This window comes from Melitaea cinxia, chromosome 19, assembly GCF_905220565.1.
Source record: "Melitaea cinxia chromosome 19, ilMelCinx1.1, whole genome shotgun sequence".
In the NCBI taxonomy this organism is placed as follows: domain Eukaryota; kingdom Metazoa; phylum Arthropoda; class Insecta; order Lepidoptera; family Nymphalidae; genus Melitaea; species Melitaea cinxia.
This window is the reverse complement of record NC_059412.1, coordinates 3,178,120-3,196,858: the sequence shown is the minus strand read 5'-3', so window position 1 is coordinate 3,196,858 and position 18,739 is coordinate 3,178,120. Positions and strand designations below refer to the sequence as shown.

Below are 18,739 nucleotides of genomic sequence, written 5' to 3'. Positions count from 1 at the left end.
TACGCTGAAATGCCTTAAAATTGCTTCTTTGCCTTCTCAACATTTCCTCTAATTTGCTGCTATTACCTTGGGTTCGCGAAGTTTCTTTATCGGATGATGTCACCGTACGTGACACGCTGCCAGACGACGGTATAGCTGTAAAGCCTGGCATTTGCAACGGGGTGGCTGGCTTTAGTACGCTTTTTTCCTTAGAGTCACTGGGTAAAAAGGTGAGTAAATAGCTGCGCGTGTCATTGTAAAAATCGGATGTTTTCTTATAATAATTGTTAGTAAAATATTCGTTTGATTTGTCACCAGAATCGCAAAGCCTCAAATGATTATTTTGAAACTCCTGCCAATAACTCTCTAAAGTGCTGAGACGCTTTTTAATATGAGCCGGTGTCTTGCGTTCGGCACCGTCTTTTTTAAAATTAATTAAAAATTGATTCATAGCCTCCATGATCTGGGTTTGGCTAGCTAGAAGATCTTCCATTTTTGTAAAATGATATAAATACTGATACTGCTGATAAAAGAGAGCTGTAGACTCACCAAAGCTGCTGCTGGTTAACTTACGTGGCGGCCCTTACTGCGCTCGTAAAAAAGTCACTCGCGATATAAGTCCCGCTCACGATAAGCTCGAAGGACCAAAAAGATGTATGTTACACCTGAATTGCTGCTGCTGATTATGGTAGATAAAAGATATAAAAATAAATGTTAAAATAAAAATATATTTGCTAATAATTAATTGCTATTATGAGCTCACGAACGCGCTGTACGATGATGATATGTGAACGTGAACTGATGTATTTAGCTAATGAATCGTGCAACTAACGTAAACTGCTGATCGGGCGATAGGTATGTACGGCTGAACCGTACACATACATTTATTTATTCCAAAGGAGTATACCCCAAATCAATTTCCGAATCACTTTCAAAATCGCTAGAGCAATTTTTTAAATTTATAATGTACTCTTGGTCGCAAATATTATCAAATCGAACGTCCCGCTCCCAATCTTCTTCCATTAATTTTCTGCATTTGGTAACTACCTTTTTCCAATCTTCTGCAGATACATTTTCAACCGCAGTGTTTAGTAACTGCAGCATTTTATTTGCCGTAAAAGGTGGTGTTGTGTTAGATCTAGCAGCGTAACCTTAAAAGAAAAACATATTTTAATATCATAAATTATACAGGAGTTAATACATATAGAACCTGTCTAACTGAAATTCGAGCAAACAAACCTTTTACTTGGGCCCAGATAAGCTCGATCGGATTATACTGGGAGTGATATGGAGGCAGTCTTATGACGTTATGACCCTTTTCTTGGGCTATGTCATCTAAGACATACGTTGGTGTGCTGGGTTTGTGCAGACCAACGAGTCTCAATAATTCGTTTTTAAGCATTATTTCATTGGCCTCTATTCCTTTTTCTTGAAGCCATGCAATTATTTCTAACTTCTTGTTTGCCGAAGTTGGTGGTTTTTACTTTTGGACTGAGTGATATGGGGCGTTATCCATAATTATATAATGTGTGTATGTATGTGTAATCCTTCAAATTATCTAATAATTTTAAAAACCATTCTTTAAATTTTTCAAAATTCATTTCTTCATGGTATTCATTGGTCTTCGTAGATTTGAATGCCAATAGGCAATTAGGCACAAAACCAGATGACGTCTCAGCATGAGTTATTATTAGTCTTTGATCTTTGCCTTCGGGTACTTTGGTGGTCGATTGTGTCGTATCATCGGTCCAAGCTTTGGATACGGTATGATTGGCGTTTAGCCATATCTCGTCTAGAAAGACAACTTTGTCCCAATTTGTAATTTTTTTGACTTTCCGGAGAAAATTCACTCGAGCAAGAGCAATGTCGGTTCGTTCCATTATAATTTTTCTTTTGTCACTTTTTTATAGGAAAAACCAATATTTTTCAAAATCTTCGATAGTGACGGCAAGCTTCCTTTAAACAAGTCTGCGTCTTTTAGGGACACCGTCAGTTTTTTTAATGTAGGTAATTCGCCCCGTGTATAATAAATAACCATATACATGATTGCGAATCGCAACGGCGCACAAAGGAGTATTTGCATTATAAAACCGGTCAAAAGTCAAAAGCAAAAAGTTACTCAAAATATTCTTTAAACCATTTTTTGTTCAAGTTAGATAACCAATCTAACAATTGGCCGCCATAAAACTGGTATTCGTACTTGCTTATTGTTGTAAAGTCAGTCCGAACTCAGTCATTGTGGCAATCGCACGTCTTTGTTCGCGACGCTTTTGTTAGTGGTGTTTAGTTCTCTTGCTATTGTGTTTTCGTGGGGTTGACAACAGATTTTTTTAAAATTTAATATGGAAGTGGAAGGTATGTACTATATTTAAAAATACTTTTTAACTGTTTTCTGTTTTCTATTAAACTTATACGAGCTATGTTTAACGTGTCTTATTTGAGTATTTATTTTTACTTATAATTTTATTATAATAGTGTTTTTGTTTAAGTGTCTGGTCTTGTCGAGCTAAATTTCTTTTATAGGCATGAAATTTAGGCTGTTGCCAATCATGTGTCACAACAAAATTGTCCGCCTCTATCCGCCATTTTGTTTTTTGTCCATTCGAAGTTAATTTACATAAAAGTTATCTAAAATTATCATATGTACTATTATTGTGTATTGTATTACATAGATAGGTATTTAAGTAAGTAGTATGTATGTATGTGTGTATGTATGTATGTATATATGTAAGCATGTATAAAATAGTATATAGCATATATTGTATTGTACATATAACATTTAAGTAACGATTTATTATTATTTGATAAAATGTATTATCATTATATGTATTATATACATCACTCTAACTGCAATAAAGCCTGCTTTATAACACTATTTCTCACAAGCTTAGGTTGGCTGGAAGAGATCTCTTCTAGAGATAAGTCCACCTTTGCAAACTAAAATTGTAACTAAATTACTGTTTGTATTTTTTCTAAGTGCAATAAAGAATATATATAAAGTTAAATTATTTCAATATTGTAATGATTTGTTTTTTTCTCTTGTAGATGCCTCTGAAACTGTCAGGAAGTTTACCAGAAGAGCATTGTATGACATCCTGAAAGAGTTTAAGGGGAAGAAAATGGAAGAAAAATTTTCTTTAATGGAAGAAAAACTTGTGGAAATGACTAAATGTCCAGCTGAGCAAAAAACTGCTTTAAATCGGGCCTTAAGGTGTTTCAAGAGTGATTTTAAGAAGAAATGGACAGCTAGTAGTTATAAGGATCAACGTTTCTTGAAGAACAATGAACAATGGCTCACATCTTCGATCGAATTGCCTTATTGGTCTGCAGAACCTACACAAAAACCAGGACGACCAACTAAAACATTCGAAGAGTCAAGTGACCGCAGCAAACGTCGAAAAACAAAAGAATTACGGGAGCAGGTACCTGTCGAGGAACTGACGTATGCGGCTAGCATGAGTCAGCGCACTTCAGGAAATAGTGACGCGTCAAAATTAATAAAAGAAATAACTTCCTCGCCAACCAGAGCGACTAAATTTCGAAAAGTTATTTCTTCTGCTCACAAGCAAATAGTTGTTAGGAAACATACACCGGAAGAGGCACTGGCAATTTTTGTCGAAGGCGATTTCAGTCGAAGACAGTGGGAAGTAATTCACGGGGCTAACAAGAGTATCTACCCTTGTTATTCACTCATAAAAAAGGCCAAAAACCAATGTTACCCCAATGCGCAATCGATTCGAGTGACTGAAACCTGCTCTGAGGTTGAACTACAAGCTTTACTTGACCACACTGCATTGCGCCTGTATAAATACGTAGCAGAGGTTATAGAAACTTGTTCACACGAAGAGAGGCAAAACATGGTTTTAATTTCAAAATGGGGCTGTGATGGAGCGCAGCAGTCGCAATACAAACAAAAATTTGAAAATAATATTGACAGTGACGCAAATATTTTTCAAAGCTCATTTGTACCTTTAAGACTAGTTATAATGGTCGATGGAGATCAAAAGAAAATCATATGGCAAAACCCAGTCCCATCCTCTGTCAGATTTTGCAGACCCATACGCATACGGTTTATAAATGAATCAAAAGATGTGACTAAAAATGAAATAGCGTACATCAAAAATCAAGCTGCAAATTTAAAAGAAACACAATTGTCTACACCTAATGGATTAGGTAAAATAACGCATAAAATGATGTTAACAATGATTGACGGAAAAGTATGCAATGCTGCAACTGATACTGCATCCACTATGAGATGTTACATTTGCGGACAGACTTCCAAAGATTTTAATAAATTAATTGTAGCAGAGGAAGTCAATGAAGAAGCACTGAAGTTTGGACTGTCAATCCTTCATGCTAGAATTCGTTTCTTCGAGTCACTGTTACATTTAGCTTATAAATTACCACTTAAAAAGTGGCAAGCGCGGACAGTCGAAGAAAAAAATATTGTTAAAGAAACGAAAAAAGTAATTCAAATGAAATTTAAAGAAAAAATGGGTCTACTCGTAGACATTCCCAAGCCAGGATTCGGGACCTCTAATGACGGTAATACGTCTAGAAGATTCTTTGCTGACGCGGAATGTTCTTCTGAAATCACAGGTATAAATGTAGGTTTAATAAAGCGATTTAAAGTAATTTTAGAAGTGATTTCGAGTGGGAACAGCATTGATGTAGATAAATTTGGAGCCTTTGCACATGAAACTGCAAAAATATACACAAATTTGTACGGTTGGCATCCTATGTCACCAACTATTCATAAAATTTTAATGCATGGTGCCAAAGTCATATCGACTGCAATCCTACCTATCGGTCAATTATCGGAAGAGGCAGCCGAGGCCCGCAACAAGCACATACGATATTACCGACTTAATTTTGCCAGAAAATTTTCACGACTTGATTGTAACAGGGATATATTAAACAGACTGTTACTGACTTCAGACCCATATTTAAGCTGTAATAGACCTAAGCAGCACAAAAAGAGTAAGCCGTTTTCAACGGAGGCAATCAATCTAATGGTCGCGAGCACACCAAATTTACCTCCAAATGAAAATGATAGTGACGAAAGTATTGACACGCGCAGAACTGACACGCGCTAGCAGACGGTCGGTAATTGCCGATCTACGTGAAATTTCTTTATTAAATCAAAATGTCAACAACTGTAAAATGTGTGTCGTGTAATATTGTGATCAATGAAGTACTTGCCTTCATTTGTAATAAAATGGACATTATGGATGAGGAGAGTATCAGCCGTATATGTGTCACGGCGTTCTCTCAAAATGATATTGTGACTGCGAAACGGTTACTGTATGAATCGTTATCGAAGCAGATAAAGATCAGAAAACGTGATGGAAAGACTGTAAGAGATATTGATGACATCCTCTGTACGCTGAAAGAAGCTGATCCAGAAGTTCTACCGATCTTCGTCGCACGGGAGTTGCAAAAACTACCCCCAGTTCTTTTCGACCATGTCGATGTTACACAAATTCTCAAGGACTTAGTGAAGATGCGCCAGGATCTCAACAATATTTCTCAGTACTATGCAAGTAAGGAGGATTTAAATATACTGAAACATGACATTGAAACGCTGAAGGGTGCCTCGGTTGCAAATAATCTCTCTAGAAACATAAATCCGAAGAGGGGAGCTTGTATGTTACAAAGTTTCGAATGTAACAGTGGTCCTATGGGGTTGCAGCCTTTCAGCAATGAGAAGGACATTTGTGAGGGTCCCTGCTCATTATCACCGAGCAGAAAAAACCGTTATAAAAATCAACATCCTGAAGAGGGTAGTATTGAAAACAAATCATCGACCGAACAAATGAATAACGGTGTGTCACCGGCTGACTTCGTCGTGTCAGCTGTGAGCGGATCGCTCGAAGAGGTAAACAAATCAAAGCTAACGCCGAGCGAGCGCATGACTCATGCGTTGAATGTTCCTGCGCCTACAATATCGTCAGACGCGCCGTTCTACAATGACTGCAAGCCGCAGGATAGAAAATCTTACTCTAAAGTCTTGGAACAGGGTGAATGGAAGCCTCAAGAAGAAAATAAGCAATGGATATTGGTACAAAAAAAAAGATTGAAAAATCGATTTGTTAGTAACAAAGGGAAAGCCGTTGTCGAATCAAATGTAAATTTTAAAGCGGCGGATATACGAATACCGCTGTATATTTATAACATAGCGAAAGATGTGACGAAAGACGATATTCAAAATTATGTAAAAAATAAGACGGAAGTCTCTGTTGATTTGGAGAAAGTTATTATGAAAATCCCAAAAGATTATGACGCATACAAAGTCTATGTGCCTAAAAGTAAAATAGCATATTTTTTAAAAGATGAATTTTGGCCGGAAGGGGTGGCATTTAGACGCTTTATAGACTTCAAAGGAAGACACCGAAGTGGTCAAATGCCCAGGACTACCTTTAATCAATAATGGATGTTACAACTAAAATAATTAGTTTCAACTGTAAGAATGTACAGCGGTCTGTTACTTGTGTGAGGTCTCTCTGCCGGGATGCTGACATAATTGCTTTACAAGAGACATGGCTTCTACCACATGATCTTCACTTTCTGGGAAATATAGATGAGGACTTCGCGTTTACTGGAAAATCAGCGGTAGACACTTCGCAGGGTATTCTCCGTGGAAGACCGTACGGTGGGGTGGCACTATTGTGGAGGAAGTCTGCGTTCCCGCGTGTGTCGGTAGTTGAGTGTCATAGTGTGCGTTTAGCGGCTGTTAAAATACACCTCGACAGTGGTAAGTCGATGCTAGTGATTACTGTGTATATGCCTACGGACTCGGCGGTAAACCTTGTTGATTTCACGGACTGTATGGGTGAAATAAGTGCCTTAGTGGAGACAAACAGCATCGAATCAGTTTTTATACTTGGGGATTTCAACGCACACCCCGGTGAGCAGTTTTCAGTAGAACTTTTAAATTTTTGTAACGAAAACATGTGGTCGTGTGTAGATATGGAACTATTACCTAGCAATACCTATACATATGTTAGTGACTCACACGGCTCTCGCAGATGGCTCGACCATTGTATTGTTACTAGTGCCGCACGGCATTCTGTACTTAATGCATCTGTTTTGAATCATGATGTTTACTGGTCTGATCACTTTCCCTTATTAATTGAATGTAACATAAGCAAGATTCAGTGTAAAATTGTGCCCCCCACACAATATTTTAATCAAATAAAATGGGGTGAAAGGGACAGTGATCAAATACAGATATATACTGATAGTTGTAATAGTAAATTACGCTTAATAGACCTTCCGGCTGATTTTTGTGGATGCAATGATAAAAAGTGTTCAAATGTCGATCATAAAATTAAAATAACAGCTATGTATAATAAGATTGTATGTATTCTGAGGGAGTCGGCAGCATGTAGCTATATCGATAAAAAAGTGACGAGGCATAAGTGCATAGCGGGCTGGAATATGCACGTTAGTAGCGCTCACAGGGAGGCTCGGTTTTGGTATCAGTCTTGGTTATTGTATGGTAAACCGGACTCTGGTTTTATTTATGATAAGATGCGTGACTCGAAAAAATTATTTAAAGCTAAGTTAAAATATTGTCAAAATAATGAAAAACAAATAAAATTAGATATTATTGCTCAAAATCATGCTGATAAAAATTTCAATAAATTTTGGAAAAATACTAATAAGCTTAATCCAAAATCGAGCCTCCCCGTGAGTATTGATGGTAAGTTTGATCCGTCTGACATAGCCAATGCCTTCCGTAAACACTTTAAAGTGGAGTCTTCCCTCCCTATAGAGTCGCAGGTGTTCGATGTTGGGTGTCGCGACGGGGACTTTACTGTTAGATTTTCTGAAGGTGAGGTCGCATCGGTTATTAAAGGAATGGCCAGAGGTAAGTCTCCCGGTCACGATGATCTCAGTATCGAGCACCTGAAGTACGCGGGGGTGCACTTGCCTCGAGTTCTGGCCACGTTTTTTAATTTATGTATAAGCCATTGTTACCTACCAAATGAACTAATGTATACTGTTGTTGTGCCTATAATAAAAAATAGAACGGGGGATGCCTCCGACTTGTCCAACTACAGGCCTATATCTCTGGCTACGGTCATAGCCAAGGTGCTGGATGGTTTGCTTGACAGAAGACTGGCCGAAAATATTAAAATCCACGATTTACAGTTTGGTTTTAAGCCTGGCTTGTCCACAGAGAGTGCCGTTTTCTGTCTTAAGCAAACTGTGCAGTACTACACGGCTCGAAAAACCCCAGTCTTTGCTTGCTTTTTGGACTTGTCGAAGGCATTCGATTTAGTATCGTACAATTTGTTGTGGAGAAAACTACGGTGTGAAAGCAGTCTACCTCTTGATGTCATATCAATATTTAAATATTGGTATGACAACCAGAGGAATTGCGTCAAGTGGGCTGGCTCGCGATCGGATGAGTACGGGTTGGAATGTGGGATGAGGCAGGGGGGGTTGACCTCACCCAAGCTTTTTAACTTGTATATTAATAAGCTGATCGAGGAGCTCAGCAGCACCTACATAGGATGCCATGTAGGCGGGACTTGCATCAATAACATCAGCTACGCAGACGATATGGTGCTGCTGAGCCCGTCGATCGGCGCCTTGACTAAGTTGCTTCACATATGTGAAGAGTACGCAGTGGCTCATGGACTCAGATATAACGCGTTGAAAAGCGAGTTCATGGTTTTTCGGGCGACGGGCGCGAGGAGACAACGGAGAGTAACTTGTGTTACTCTAGTGGGCTCTCAGCTGAAAAGAGTTGACCGATTCAAATATCTGGGTCACTGGGTCACTGAGAGCTTGACAGACACGGTGGATATTGAAAGAGAGCGTAGGGCGCTGTCTGTTCGCTGTAACATGTTGATTCACAGATTTGCGCGCTGTAGTAAACAAGTCAAAATAACACTTTTCAAAGCCTACTGTCAATCGTTCTACACGTGCGGTCTGTGGGTCGATTTCACGCAGCGAGCATACAGTGCACTCCGTGTCCAGTACAACAACGCGTTCAGGATGTTGTTTGGTTTGCCGCGCTTCTGTAGCGCGTCGTCTATGTTCGCCGAGGCGCGCACCGACTGCTTCCACGCGATCATTAGAAAGCGGTGCGCGTCGTTGTGGGCGCGAGTACGCGGAGCATCGAACACCATCCTGAACGTCTTGGCCGACCGATGGGACTCCCCACTATTTTGTCGCTGGGTACAGCTTCATGCTCCTTCTGCTAACTATAATCTTTAGCACAGGGGTCCCATAGGAAGAAATTATTATATTACATTTATAAGTTTTACTAACTTAGTTGTAAGTTTAGTTTTAAGTTTTGTGTACCTAACACGTAGATTATTATTAAAATGTATTTTTTATAGTTTATACTTTGTAATTGTACTAACACTAGATTATAAGAAAAATTATTACTAACACTTTATGGGCTAGTCCCGAAATAAATATATTATTATTATTATTATTATTAAAGTATAGAAGAAGACGAAGAACATGAAGACGAAGAGTTAGAGTCTGACTATTAATTTTTTTTTTTTAAATATTTTTAGTCAAAACATGTTTTAATCCCAAATATTATGTGAAGTTACTTTAAAATAAATATCTAATATTAATAAACTTTGTCTTTCATTCGATTACATTGCAAAAAACACGCAAAATAATTTTGACCGGTTTTATCACGCAAATACTCCTATGTGCGGCGTCAAAGTCGTCAATTTTTGTGACAGGAGCAGCCTTTCTTCTTTTTTTATTTGGCGTTGAAAGCTTTTTTTCCTCATCTTCAATCAATACTACAGTTGAAGATTCGCCATATTTTTCTTTACTGATGCGAATTACTGTCGCAAGTCCAATGCCAAGAGCATCTGCAACTCTGTCACAAACTTTTGCCATGGGTAATAGCGGTCCACCATTTTGGTTTTCTCGCTCAAAATATTCACGCAAGCGAATCACAAGGTCACGACTTTGTTCAAAACAGTTTTCTTCGTTCTCTTTGGCATTATGCCAACAAACCTCCACAAAAACAAACAATAACAACAAAGAAACTAATGAAAATAACTAAAGTTAACAAATTAACAGCAATAGTATCAAAAACAAAGTGATGAGAACGGAAAACACGTAGCGTATACAAGGCGTTAGCACTCGTACTGAGGAGAATGGCCGAATGGGTCATATCAAACAATATGGCGGTGCGTTGGCGCCATCTTTTTGAAGAAGACACGCCGCGACCAAACTTCTCTCGAACCCCAAAGTTGTCGGAAGGAATATTACGAGTAGGTTAGAATTTAGATTTTATTTACTCACTATTGTAAATAATGTTATTTTTTTTTTAAATATTCAATAATGTTATTTTTTTCAATTAAATGATAAATTAATTTTGAATTAAGTTTTATACAAAATATCGATAGTCTGTTGTCACGATGATTAATCGCTCATCATTGCATGCCCATAAAGTATGACATTGACTGGTACGATTGTCTGCACTGTTAAATTCTGAACTTCATAGGCGCGATTTTACTGACAGCTGTCCCAGAGATCAAGCTATGTTTTATAAGGTATAAGTGCTATTAAGTTTGTAGTGGTATAGTTCGGTTTAACAAACCATGCTGACTATGGTGGAATAAGTCACTAATTTGATGGCTAATGAGACAGTTAAGAATGGATTCAAATATCTTTGCAAACACAGACTGTACCGCAATTGGTCTAAATGTGAACGCACCTGAACCTTTGGGAATCGTTGTTTCTCTCGACAGTTTCCAGCAGTCGGGATACCTCGAATGCTTGATACACAAATTGTATAAGAATAAAAGAGGCTTCTATAGGACAGATATACAATATTTACCTAGGAACACGGGAATGCCATCGGGTCCACTAGATGATTTTGGTTTCAGATAACTTACTGCAGTTTTTAAGTCCCTTGCATCCACTACGTGTATTGAGACAGATCTTGCGTCGACAATGCACCCGCAGCCCGGGCGGCATTAGTAGGGTTTAAATACGGTCCTCAATCATGAAATACAGACCTAAAGTACCTAGCAAAAGGATCAGCAACAAATTGTCCAGTGACTTCTGTATTTTCATATATATACGATTTAGTACGATTCCTGCTCCTTTTCTTGTCTTTTATTATTCCCAAAATTGTGTAGAGTCGTCAATAATTTGATTATTTTAAACGTAATTTAAATGTTCCTGATACGCTTTCGTTTATAGTAGTTTACCACGCCAACTATAATCTTGAAATGACTCTTTGTTAAATAATTGACATTGTTTTTATTTTTTTCTTTTTCTGAGTTATGTTCAAGGAACCTCATGGACTCATTTATTTAAAATCGATATCTTTAAAGGATACAGTTTTTCTTTTAGCTAATTGCTGTACCATTGGTAAGGCGTCGCTAATTAACAAATCATGGAAGAATTCGCACCCTGAACTTCTCACTGATAATGACTAACCAGAAGATAATTTTCCTTTAGACCAGATTTTTAATAGGTTAAGGGGATTGTTGCACACAAAATATTGTTTTTAACTAGCAAGACGGGTCTTTATATGGCAATACTGTGCGCGAACGTGGCTTGTAATTAACAACGCAAAGGGTTTCAATAAATAAGTGAAATTATAATTGTAGACTAATAGTTCTACGGTACGAACCTATCTTCATCAAAATATTCGCAAAAAAGCGAACATGGTCCTTCGAACATCGAGTAAAGCGTGAATCAGGATGTGGATCAACAAAATACTACAATAAAAGCAAAGAAGTTTAAACGCCTAAAGTGTGCAGTAAGAAGTCTTTGTGTAAGATCCGCCAAATTAATTAAGGAGTTCGCGACTTCCAATAAAAGCCGATAATAAGAAGAAAGTGTCATCAATTTGTTATTTTCGTTTCATAGATATCTTCATTCAACGATTTAGATTTTATTGTTGATCGCCATTTTAATCAAATGCAAATTGCAAACACCAAGAAATTTTTGGATGACGCAACCACCACTCACCGCAAAGAACTAGCATAACTTCGGGAAGCAACGGCCAATAAGCGTCGCGCTATGGCTACGAGCCTCGGTGCCGACGTCCGACCGCCAATCGTCGTGACTCGTGTCAAGTTCAAGAGCTGATCCCTTTTGTGCTTAATTTAAACCTATTTATAGTGTGTGTGTGTGTGTGTGTGTGTTTTTGTGTAAGCTTAGTGTTTAGGTAAATCTTTAAAAATGGAAGATGTAAAAGGTTTAGTGTCAGTTCGTGGATATAAAAAACAAACCATAACGCGCATATACAACGATGTGCAGTCATCGGAATTAAAAGAAAGTGAGTCAATTTTATTAGTAAAAAAAGAACGATTAGTCTCAGCGTTCAAAGACTACGAAAATATTAATATAGAATTACGAAAATTAGGGTGCGAAGATGACAATGAATTCGAGAAGTACTAGGATAAATACACCAATGCGTTAACGACTATAAATGACGCATTGGGCAAATATTCCTTTGAAAATGTAGAGGTTAAAAGTAGCCCTCGAGCTCACACTACCGAACTGCCGAACATAGAAATAAGATCGTTCACAGGGAAGTATAGTGAATATATCCAATTTAAAATCGTGTTTATGTCTGTTATAGACAAAAATAAAAATTTAGATAACGTACAAAAACTATACTACTTAAGAAACTTTTTAAGAGTTGAACGATTAGATCTAATTGTTAATTTGCCACTTATTAGTGAAAGTTATGCAGACTCATTGCAAATATTGGAAGGTAGGTATGCAAACGAGTCGCTTATAGTGAGTGATCATATTACACAATTATTAGATATGCCTCAAATAAAAAATAATGCTCCTTCTTTTAGAGAATTTATTTCACAAATTAAACAAAATATAGCAGCGTTAAAAAATTTAAATCCCAATGTCAGTACATGGGATTCCATTTTAATGTGTATGCTTTTAAGAAAGATAGACTCTGTTACTGCAAAAGCCTTTCAGATGGATCGCAATATAAAAAAAAGCCTACCTTGCTAGAATTCTTAGATTTCCTGCAAAAGAGAGCTCTGGCGCTAGAGAATGTCAGCAACAATGGCCACCATCAACAGCAATCATCGGACTACCAGCAGGCCTAGCATGCGTACAACGAGATATCTCTTGACGAGAGAGAGAGAGAGAGATAATGTCTACATCGAGTATTTTCTCGATTACTCTAACATGCGCACTACGAGAGACAAAATTCTCTTCCGAAGACTTCGCCTTGTCGAGTAGAGAAACTTGTGCTGCCCTTACAAAAAAATATAACATTTTTTTATAATGCAACACTGGTATCATTCTAAATTTACACTACGTTTAATTATATTTAATTTTTTATTGAGTACTTTGATTGAGTATTAATTGACATTTGTCAGCATTAGACGTGGGTTATAACAGGTGAAACATGTTACCTGTTATATCTGTTACTTTTATAGAAAAATAACAGATATCAATACCTGTTATAAAATAACAACCTGTTATTTAAATTTATGCGGATAACGAATTTTGTTCTTGTAAATTGTAAACTAAACAATTCCCTTCATCAACCGACTTCCAAAAAAGGAGGAGGTTCTCAATTCGAGTGTATTTTTTTTAATGTATTACCTCAGAACTTTTCACTGGGTAGACCGATTCCGATGTTTCACTCACTTTTTTATTGAAAGACATTTTTATGCCTAAATAGGTAAAAATTGTACACCTAAACCTAAGTCCTAACAAATAATAAGAAAACAAACTAACTATACACTATTTTTAATCGAAATCTAAACTATATACACAATGAATATAAACACTAACTAAATATTACTAACTAACAACACTAACTAACTATTAAACTAATTTAAAAAACAAGAAATACAAGAATCTTAAAATTTCACCTATCACTTCCAAAATTCAAAACACTTTGTGATTCGTTCGATTATGAAATTTTCATACAGAAAGAATTTCAAAAATCAAACATTATCAACCATAATCACAACTGAATATCATTCTTATTTCTTATGTCGTAAAGTTGAATTTACAAGGTTTATAGGAAAGGCGAACAGCGATCCAATGATCCTCAAATAAGTGAGGCAGAAGCTCAAGAATGGGCGGCTGGTGGTGCCGAAAGTGAGTTACAAATATATGAAGTATTAACTAATGAGATTGTACGCGCGGCAATGTGTGAGGACGATGAGCAAGATAAGAACAATAACGTTGAAGTTCTCGCCTCCAAAAAAGTTGGTAATTCATAGGCAGTAGGAGCATTTAATCACTGCTTGGGCTAAATGGGCTGAAGACAACGAATTTGGTAACCACGAACTCATGTTTCCCCGTCGACTGCGGTTTAAAGAATCTTTATTTTTCTTCACTTAAAATGAGAAACATTAAAAAGAATATGAAACGGTATAGTAATGTTCGGTGCGTGTGTCTATATGTTTTGGTGTGTGTGTGTGTGTGCGTGTGTGTGTGTTGTGTTTGTTTGTAGATGTTTGTGTATGTATGTGTGTGTTGTGTTTGTTTGTAGATGTTTGTGTATGTATGTGTGTGTGTGTTGGTGCATGCGGTCGTCTGTTGATGCATGCGTGCGTACGTAGCGTGTATTTGTGTGTGTTTTTTAAGTATGCGTGTGTTAGAAGTGGTGTATAGATATATATAAAAATAATTAAAGCACAATTAATTACAAACAAGATATATTTATTACATTAATCATGTTATTTAAATTTACAATAATTATTATTCATTAACTTATTTCACATATTACGACAAAATAATGAAATCTTTTATTTATTTTCAATTAAATATAAATTTTTAACAATATAATAACAAAATACTTATCTGAAGTAAAAAGTGGATACTCAGAGTCAGGTAGAACCGACAGGAGGCAGAGTGACGTCCTCTCTTCAAGTCTCGTAGGTAAGTCTCTCCGCATTGGTATTTTCGTCCTTTAAACTGAATATTAAACAACCCCACTCTGCCCCACCTCTGACTACCGGATGCGACACTTTATATTAACAACACTTTTTTACAAAAAGAACAATCGAAAACTATATAAAAATATTTCTATAATATGTCTTAATATTTATTATAATTATTAATATATATATTTAAATCATTTTACACTGATTCTTCATTTTTAATTAATTACAGTGAAATTAGTCTCGAGAAATTTTTGCATATGTAGTGGTGTGTATATTACTCAGATCTTAGAGCGCGTTTCCACTATATCGTTCTGGCCTATACAAAAATGTTTCGATATCCTAACATTACTATTTAATTTTATACTTATCCCTAGCAACACTGTGATTTTTGCTATCAATAAAAACAAGTTTTTATTTAAAAAAAAAGGTTTTGACTTCATAAAAAAAAAGGTGTGTGCGCGATTCACACACGATAGAAGTGAAACTTCAACGAGGAGAGACCGATATATAATTTTTTTTTCCTTTCATCTAGGTTTTTAAAACTCCGGGGGGTCTACGGGGGGGTCAAAATTTATTTTTGGCCTAGGACGCACCGTTTCCGAGATATTTCAATCTAAAGCAAAAAATCGTCACTTGATAGTGGAAAGTGGAAACACGCACAAAACCAGAATAAACCAGTTTACGCTGTCCGCAGGTGCCACGTGCAGTCCGGCGTCAGTCGCTTGGTACTGTTAGAACATAAAGCACACATTTCATTCAAAAATTATAATTATTACGTTAATTGTTAAATTTTGTATTTGTTGATTGTTGTTATTGTTTGTTATTATTGTTATAATATTTGTTGAAGTGTTTAATTTGTGTGTAAGTGTTGCAACTTTATATTGTTAATTCAAAATGGCTCCAGTGTTAAAACATGGTCGAGGCAAGCCTTTGACTTCTCAAACTAAAGAAGTTTTGTACTGTTTGTACAAATATTTCGAAAATGAGTGTAATAACAACCCGAGCAGTATTATGACTCCCACTCAATTAGTTGCTAAATCAACAGGAATTTCAATAGCATCCGTCAGAAAGGTAGTATCAGAAAGCAAATGTCGACCTTCAGATCAGGAAGTAACATTTAAATCTCCTAAAAAGAAACCGAATCGTAAACCTACAATAGTAATCGATAACTTTGATCAGCAAGTTAGCAGAAGAACAATTCATGACTTCCACATCACAAATAAAGAAATTCCCACTTTGAAAACTTTGCACGCAAAATTAAAAGAAGATATCGATTATAAAGGTTGTGTCAGCACGTTACGAAAACACGTCATGTCATTAGGTTTTAATTGGAAGCAAACAGAAGATAACCGGAAACTTCTTATGGAAAAACACGAAATTAGATACTTGCGAATTAATTATTTGATGAAAATTGCTGAATATCGTGAACAACGCCGACCAATTGTTTACACCGACGAAACATATATACATACATCACATACCCTCTCGAAATCTTGGTCAGATGGAAGCACTTCAGGTTTGAAGCAACATATATCGAAAGGCAACCGCTTAATCATTGTTCATGCCGGTGGTATGGATGGCTTTATACCAAATGCATTGCTTATGTTTAAAGCCAACCAAAAAAGTGGAGATTACCTCGACAATATGAACTATGACAACTATTCAAGGTGGATTCAAACTCAATTAATACCCAACTTACAACCAAATAGTGTTGTTGTTGTTGACAACGCACCATATCATAACTCAATACAAAATCCTGCACCGAATAATGTAATTCTAGAAAACAGCAAATGATTGACTGGCTGACATTGCGAAACATTGAGCATTCATCCACGTTGCTTAAGCCTCAATTATATGAACTGATTCTGCAAAACAAGGCGAGATTTGTAGAGTACAAGATAGACGAAATATTACGACAGCACGGTCATACTGTGCTGCGTTTACCACCATACCATCCGGAGTTTAATCCTATAGAAAATATATGGGGGATAGTGAAAACATATGTCGCAAAAAAGAATGTCGCAATGAATATGAAGGTTATAATGTCATTAGCTGAAGAAAAAATGAACGCCATAACTGTAGAGGAATGGAGAAAAGTTTGTCTGCATGCTATTGAGGAGGAAAACAAATATCAGAGTAGAGACGCAGCTTTAGACACAATATCAGAACGAATCATAATTAATTTAAATAATTCATCTGATGAAAGCGAGGATGGGGATGATTGTGATATGCCTGGGGTTGATGAATTATTAGAATAAAACATTTATGGCCGGAGAACACCTAATTCATACACGTCTTCACTGAAGTGAAAACCGGCATTCACTGCTTGTAATGTTTGGAACTGGCTTGTCTGCCTCATACAGTTCCATAGATTACAATGCAGTGGATACACATTTTCACGTCCGTATTAGTACGTAGTGCGTATGCGTAGACGTGTACGCATTTGGTGTGCTCCAGCCACAAACGTATATTACCTTTAAAAAAATAAAAACTAAAAATAAAATGTTGTTTTTTTTTTTATTTGCTGACCATACACTACTACAAACGCAAAAATTTCTCCAAGCTAATTTACCTGTAGGTATATTGCATCTCACACGTGCTTGATATAATATTATTAATGAATTTGTGTTTTCTAGTATTTTTTTATTTACTTTTTTTTTAAAGCCTGTTATAATATAGGCATGTTAATATTACGTTTATTCAAAGTTACTAAGAATGTAATTTTTTAGCAATTCTTTAAATTTTGCCACGGACTTTACGTTAGTTATACATTCGGGTAAGTTATTATACATTCTAGCTCCATCATATTTTATGTTTAATTTACCGTAATTTGTCCTGGTTCTGGGTAACTGTATTAAATTGGTATTTTTCCTGCGTTTACTATATTTACTGGGATTTTTGAGATCAAAACGTAACTGTGTTTGTAGTGTTCCTTTGAGTATTTTTCTGACTAATGTAATGGTCTGGTGATCATGACGCACAACGCTGCGGTATGCGTTGCCGGACACTCAATCATATGAAAAACGTCGAGAATGTTCTCTAGTTCCGTCGCAGTATGCGTCAGCGGCGAGGAGCAAGCGCGGTGAAGTGAGGAGGTGTACTGCCGCACAGCGCGGCGTCATTCTCGGTTCAACGCTGCGGTGTGCGTCACGGGTGTGCGTCACTGAGTCAATATGGAATTTTTCGAAGACAATTTAATAGAATTAGTTCGCAACTATCCTTCTTTATATAAAAATAAAGACAAAAAACAGGGAGATAGCTGAGAAGTTGAATAAAACACGTGAGTTGTTTGTATATATTCTATTCAGAAGCAGTAAAAATTCTTCTTCTTCCTCCTCTTCAAGCAAAGCACAAATTACAGAAAAATTGTTCATGTTCACGTCTACCTTGGTAGCTGCGGCAAAATCAACTGACCACCTCTCCGCAGCGACGCTAAATGCTGCGTCGTGACGCTGCGTTGCGGCGCATACCGCAGCGTTGTGCGTCATGATCACCAGACCAAAGCTTAACATGCATGTATTGTAGGTATATATCTGTTTTACATTAAGAAGCTTTGTTATTTTGTAAACATCTTTTGTAGGTGTCAAGAAATTCTTAGAGACCGGACTTTTAAAATGAAGTGCAAAAATTATAAACAGAAGAGTATTACAAACTTTTTCGATAGAAGCAACTAATTATTTTATTTTAACTTATTGTGTGCCTTACATGATTGTAATTTGTAATTTTGAATATGTACATTTTGAATTTATGCTTAATTTTAACCCTTTCGGACCTGTTGGTATGTATATGTCCCATACTTCAGATGACTGTTGGGACATAACATCCCATGGATATGCAACTGAGGACTGAGACTCTAAATTTACTTTATAAATGGGATT

At 36.7% G+C, this 18,739-nt stretch overlaps 2 protein-coding genes and 2 long non-coding RNA genes across 4 annotated transcripts; 3 read left to right on the top strand and 1 right to left on the bottom strand.

The window, feature by feature from the left end:
* Positions 1 to 855: 855 nt before the first annotated feature.
* Positions 856 to 1,377, bottom strand: LOC123662581. The gene is made up of 2 exons (XR_006744510.1): positions 1,219 to 1,377; positions 856 to 1,130 (listed from the first exon to the last, which is right to left on the bottom strand). It is a non-coding gene; the product is annotated as an uncharacterized LOC123662581 (long non-coding RNA).
* A 3,748-nt stretch (positions 1,378 to 5,125) lies between these two features.
* LOC123663069 lies at positions 5,126 to 6,409 on the top strand. The gene has a single exon (XM_045597808.1). The coding sequence runs from the start codon at positions 5,126 to 5,128 to the stop codon at positions 6,407 to 6,409; it is 1,284 nt and encodes a 427-aa protein (XP_045453764.1).
* A 5,718-nt stretch (positions 6,410 to 12,127) lies between these two features.
* On the top strand, positions 12,128 to 12,955 carry LOC123662582. Its single transcript, XR_006744511.1, has 2 exons — positions 12,128 to 12,262; positions 12,350 to 12,955. It is a non-coding gene; the product is annotated as an uncharacterized LOC123662582 (long non-coding RNA).
* Positions 12,956 to 16,651: 3,696 nt separating this feature from the next.
* Positions 16,652 to 17,119, top strand: LOC123663068. The gene has a single exon (XM_045597807.1). The coding sequence runs from the start codon at positions 16,652 to 16,654 to the stop codon at positions 17,117 to 17,119; it is 468 nt and encodes a 155-aa protein (XP_045453763.1).
* The last annotated feature ends 1,620 nt before the right edge of the window (positions 17,120 to 18,739 follow it).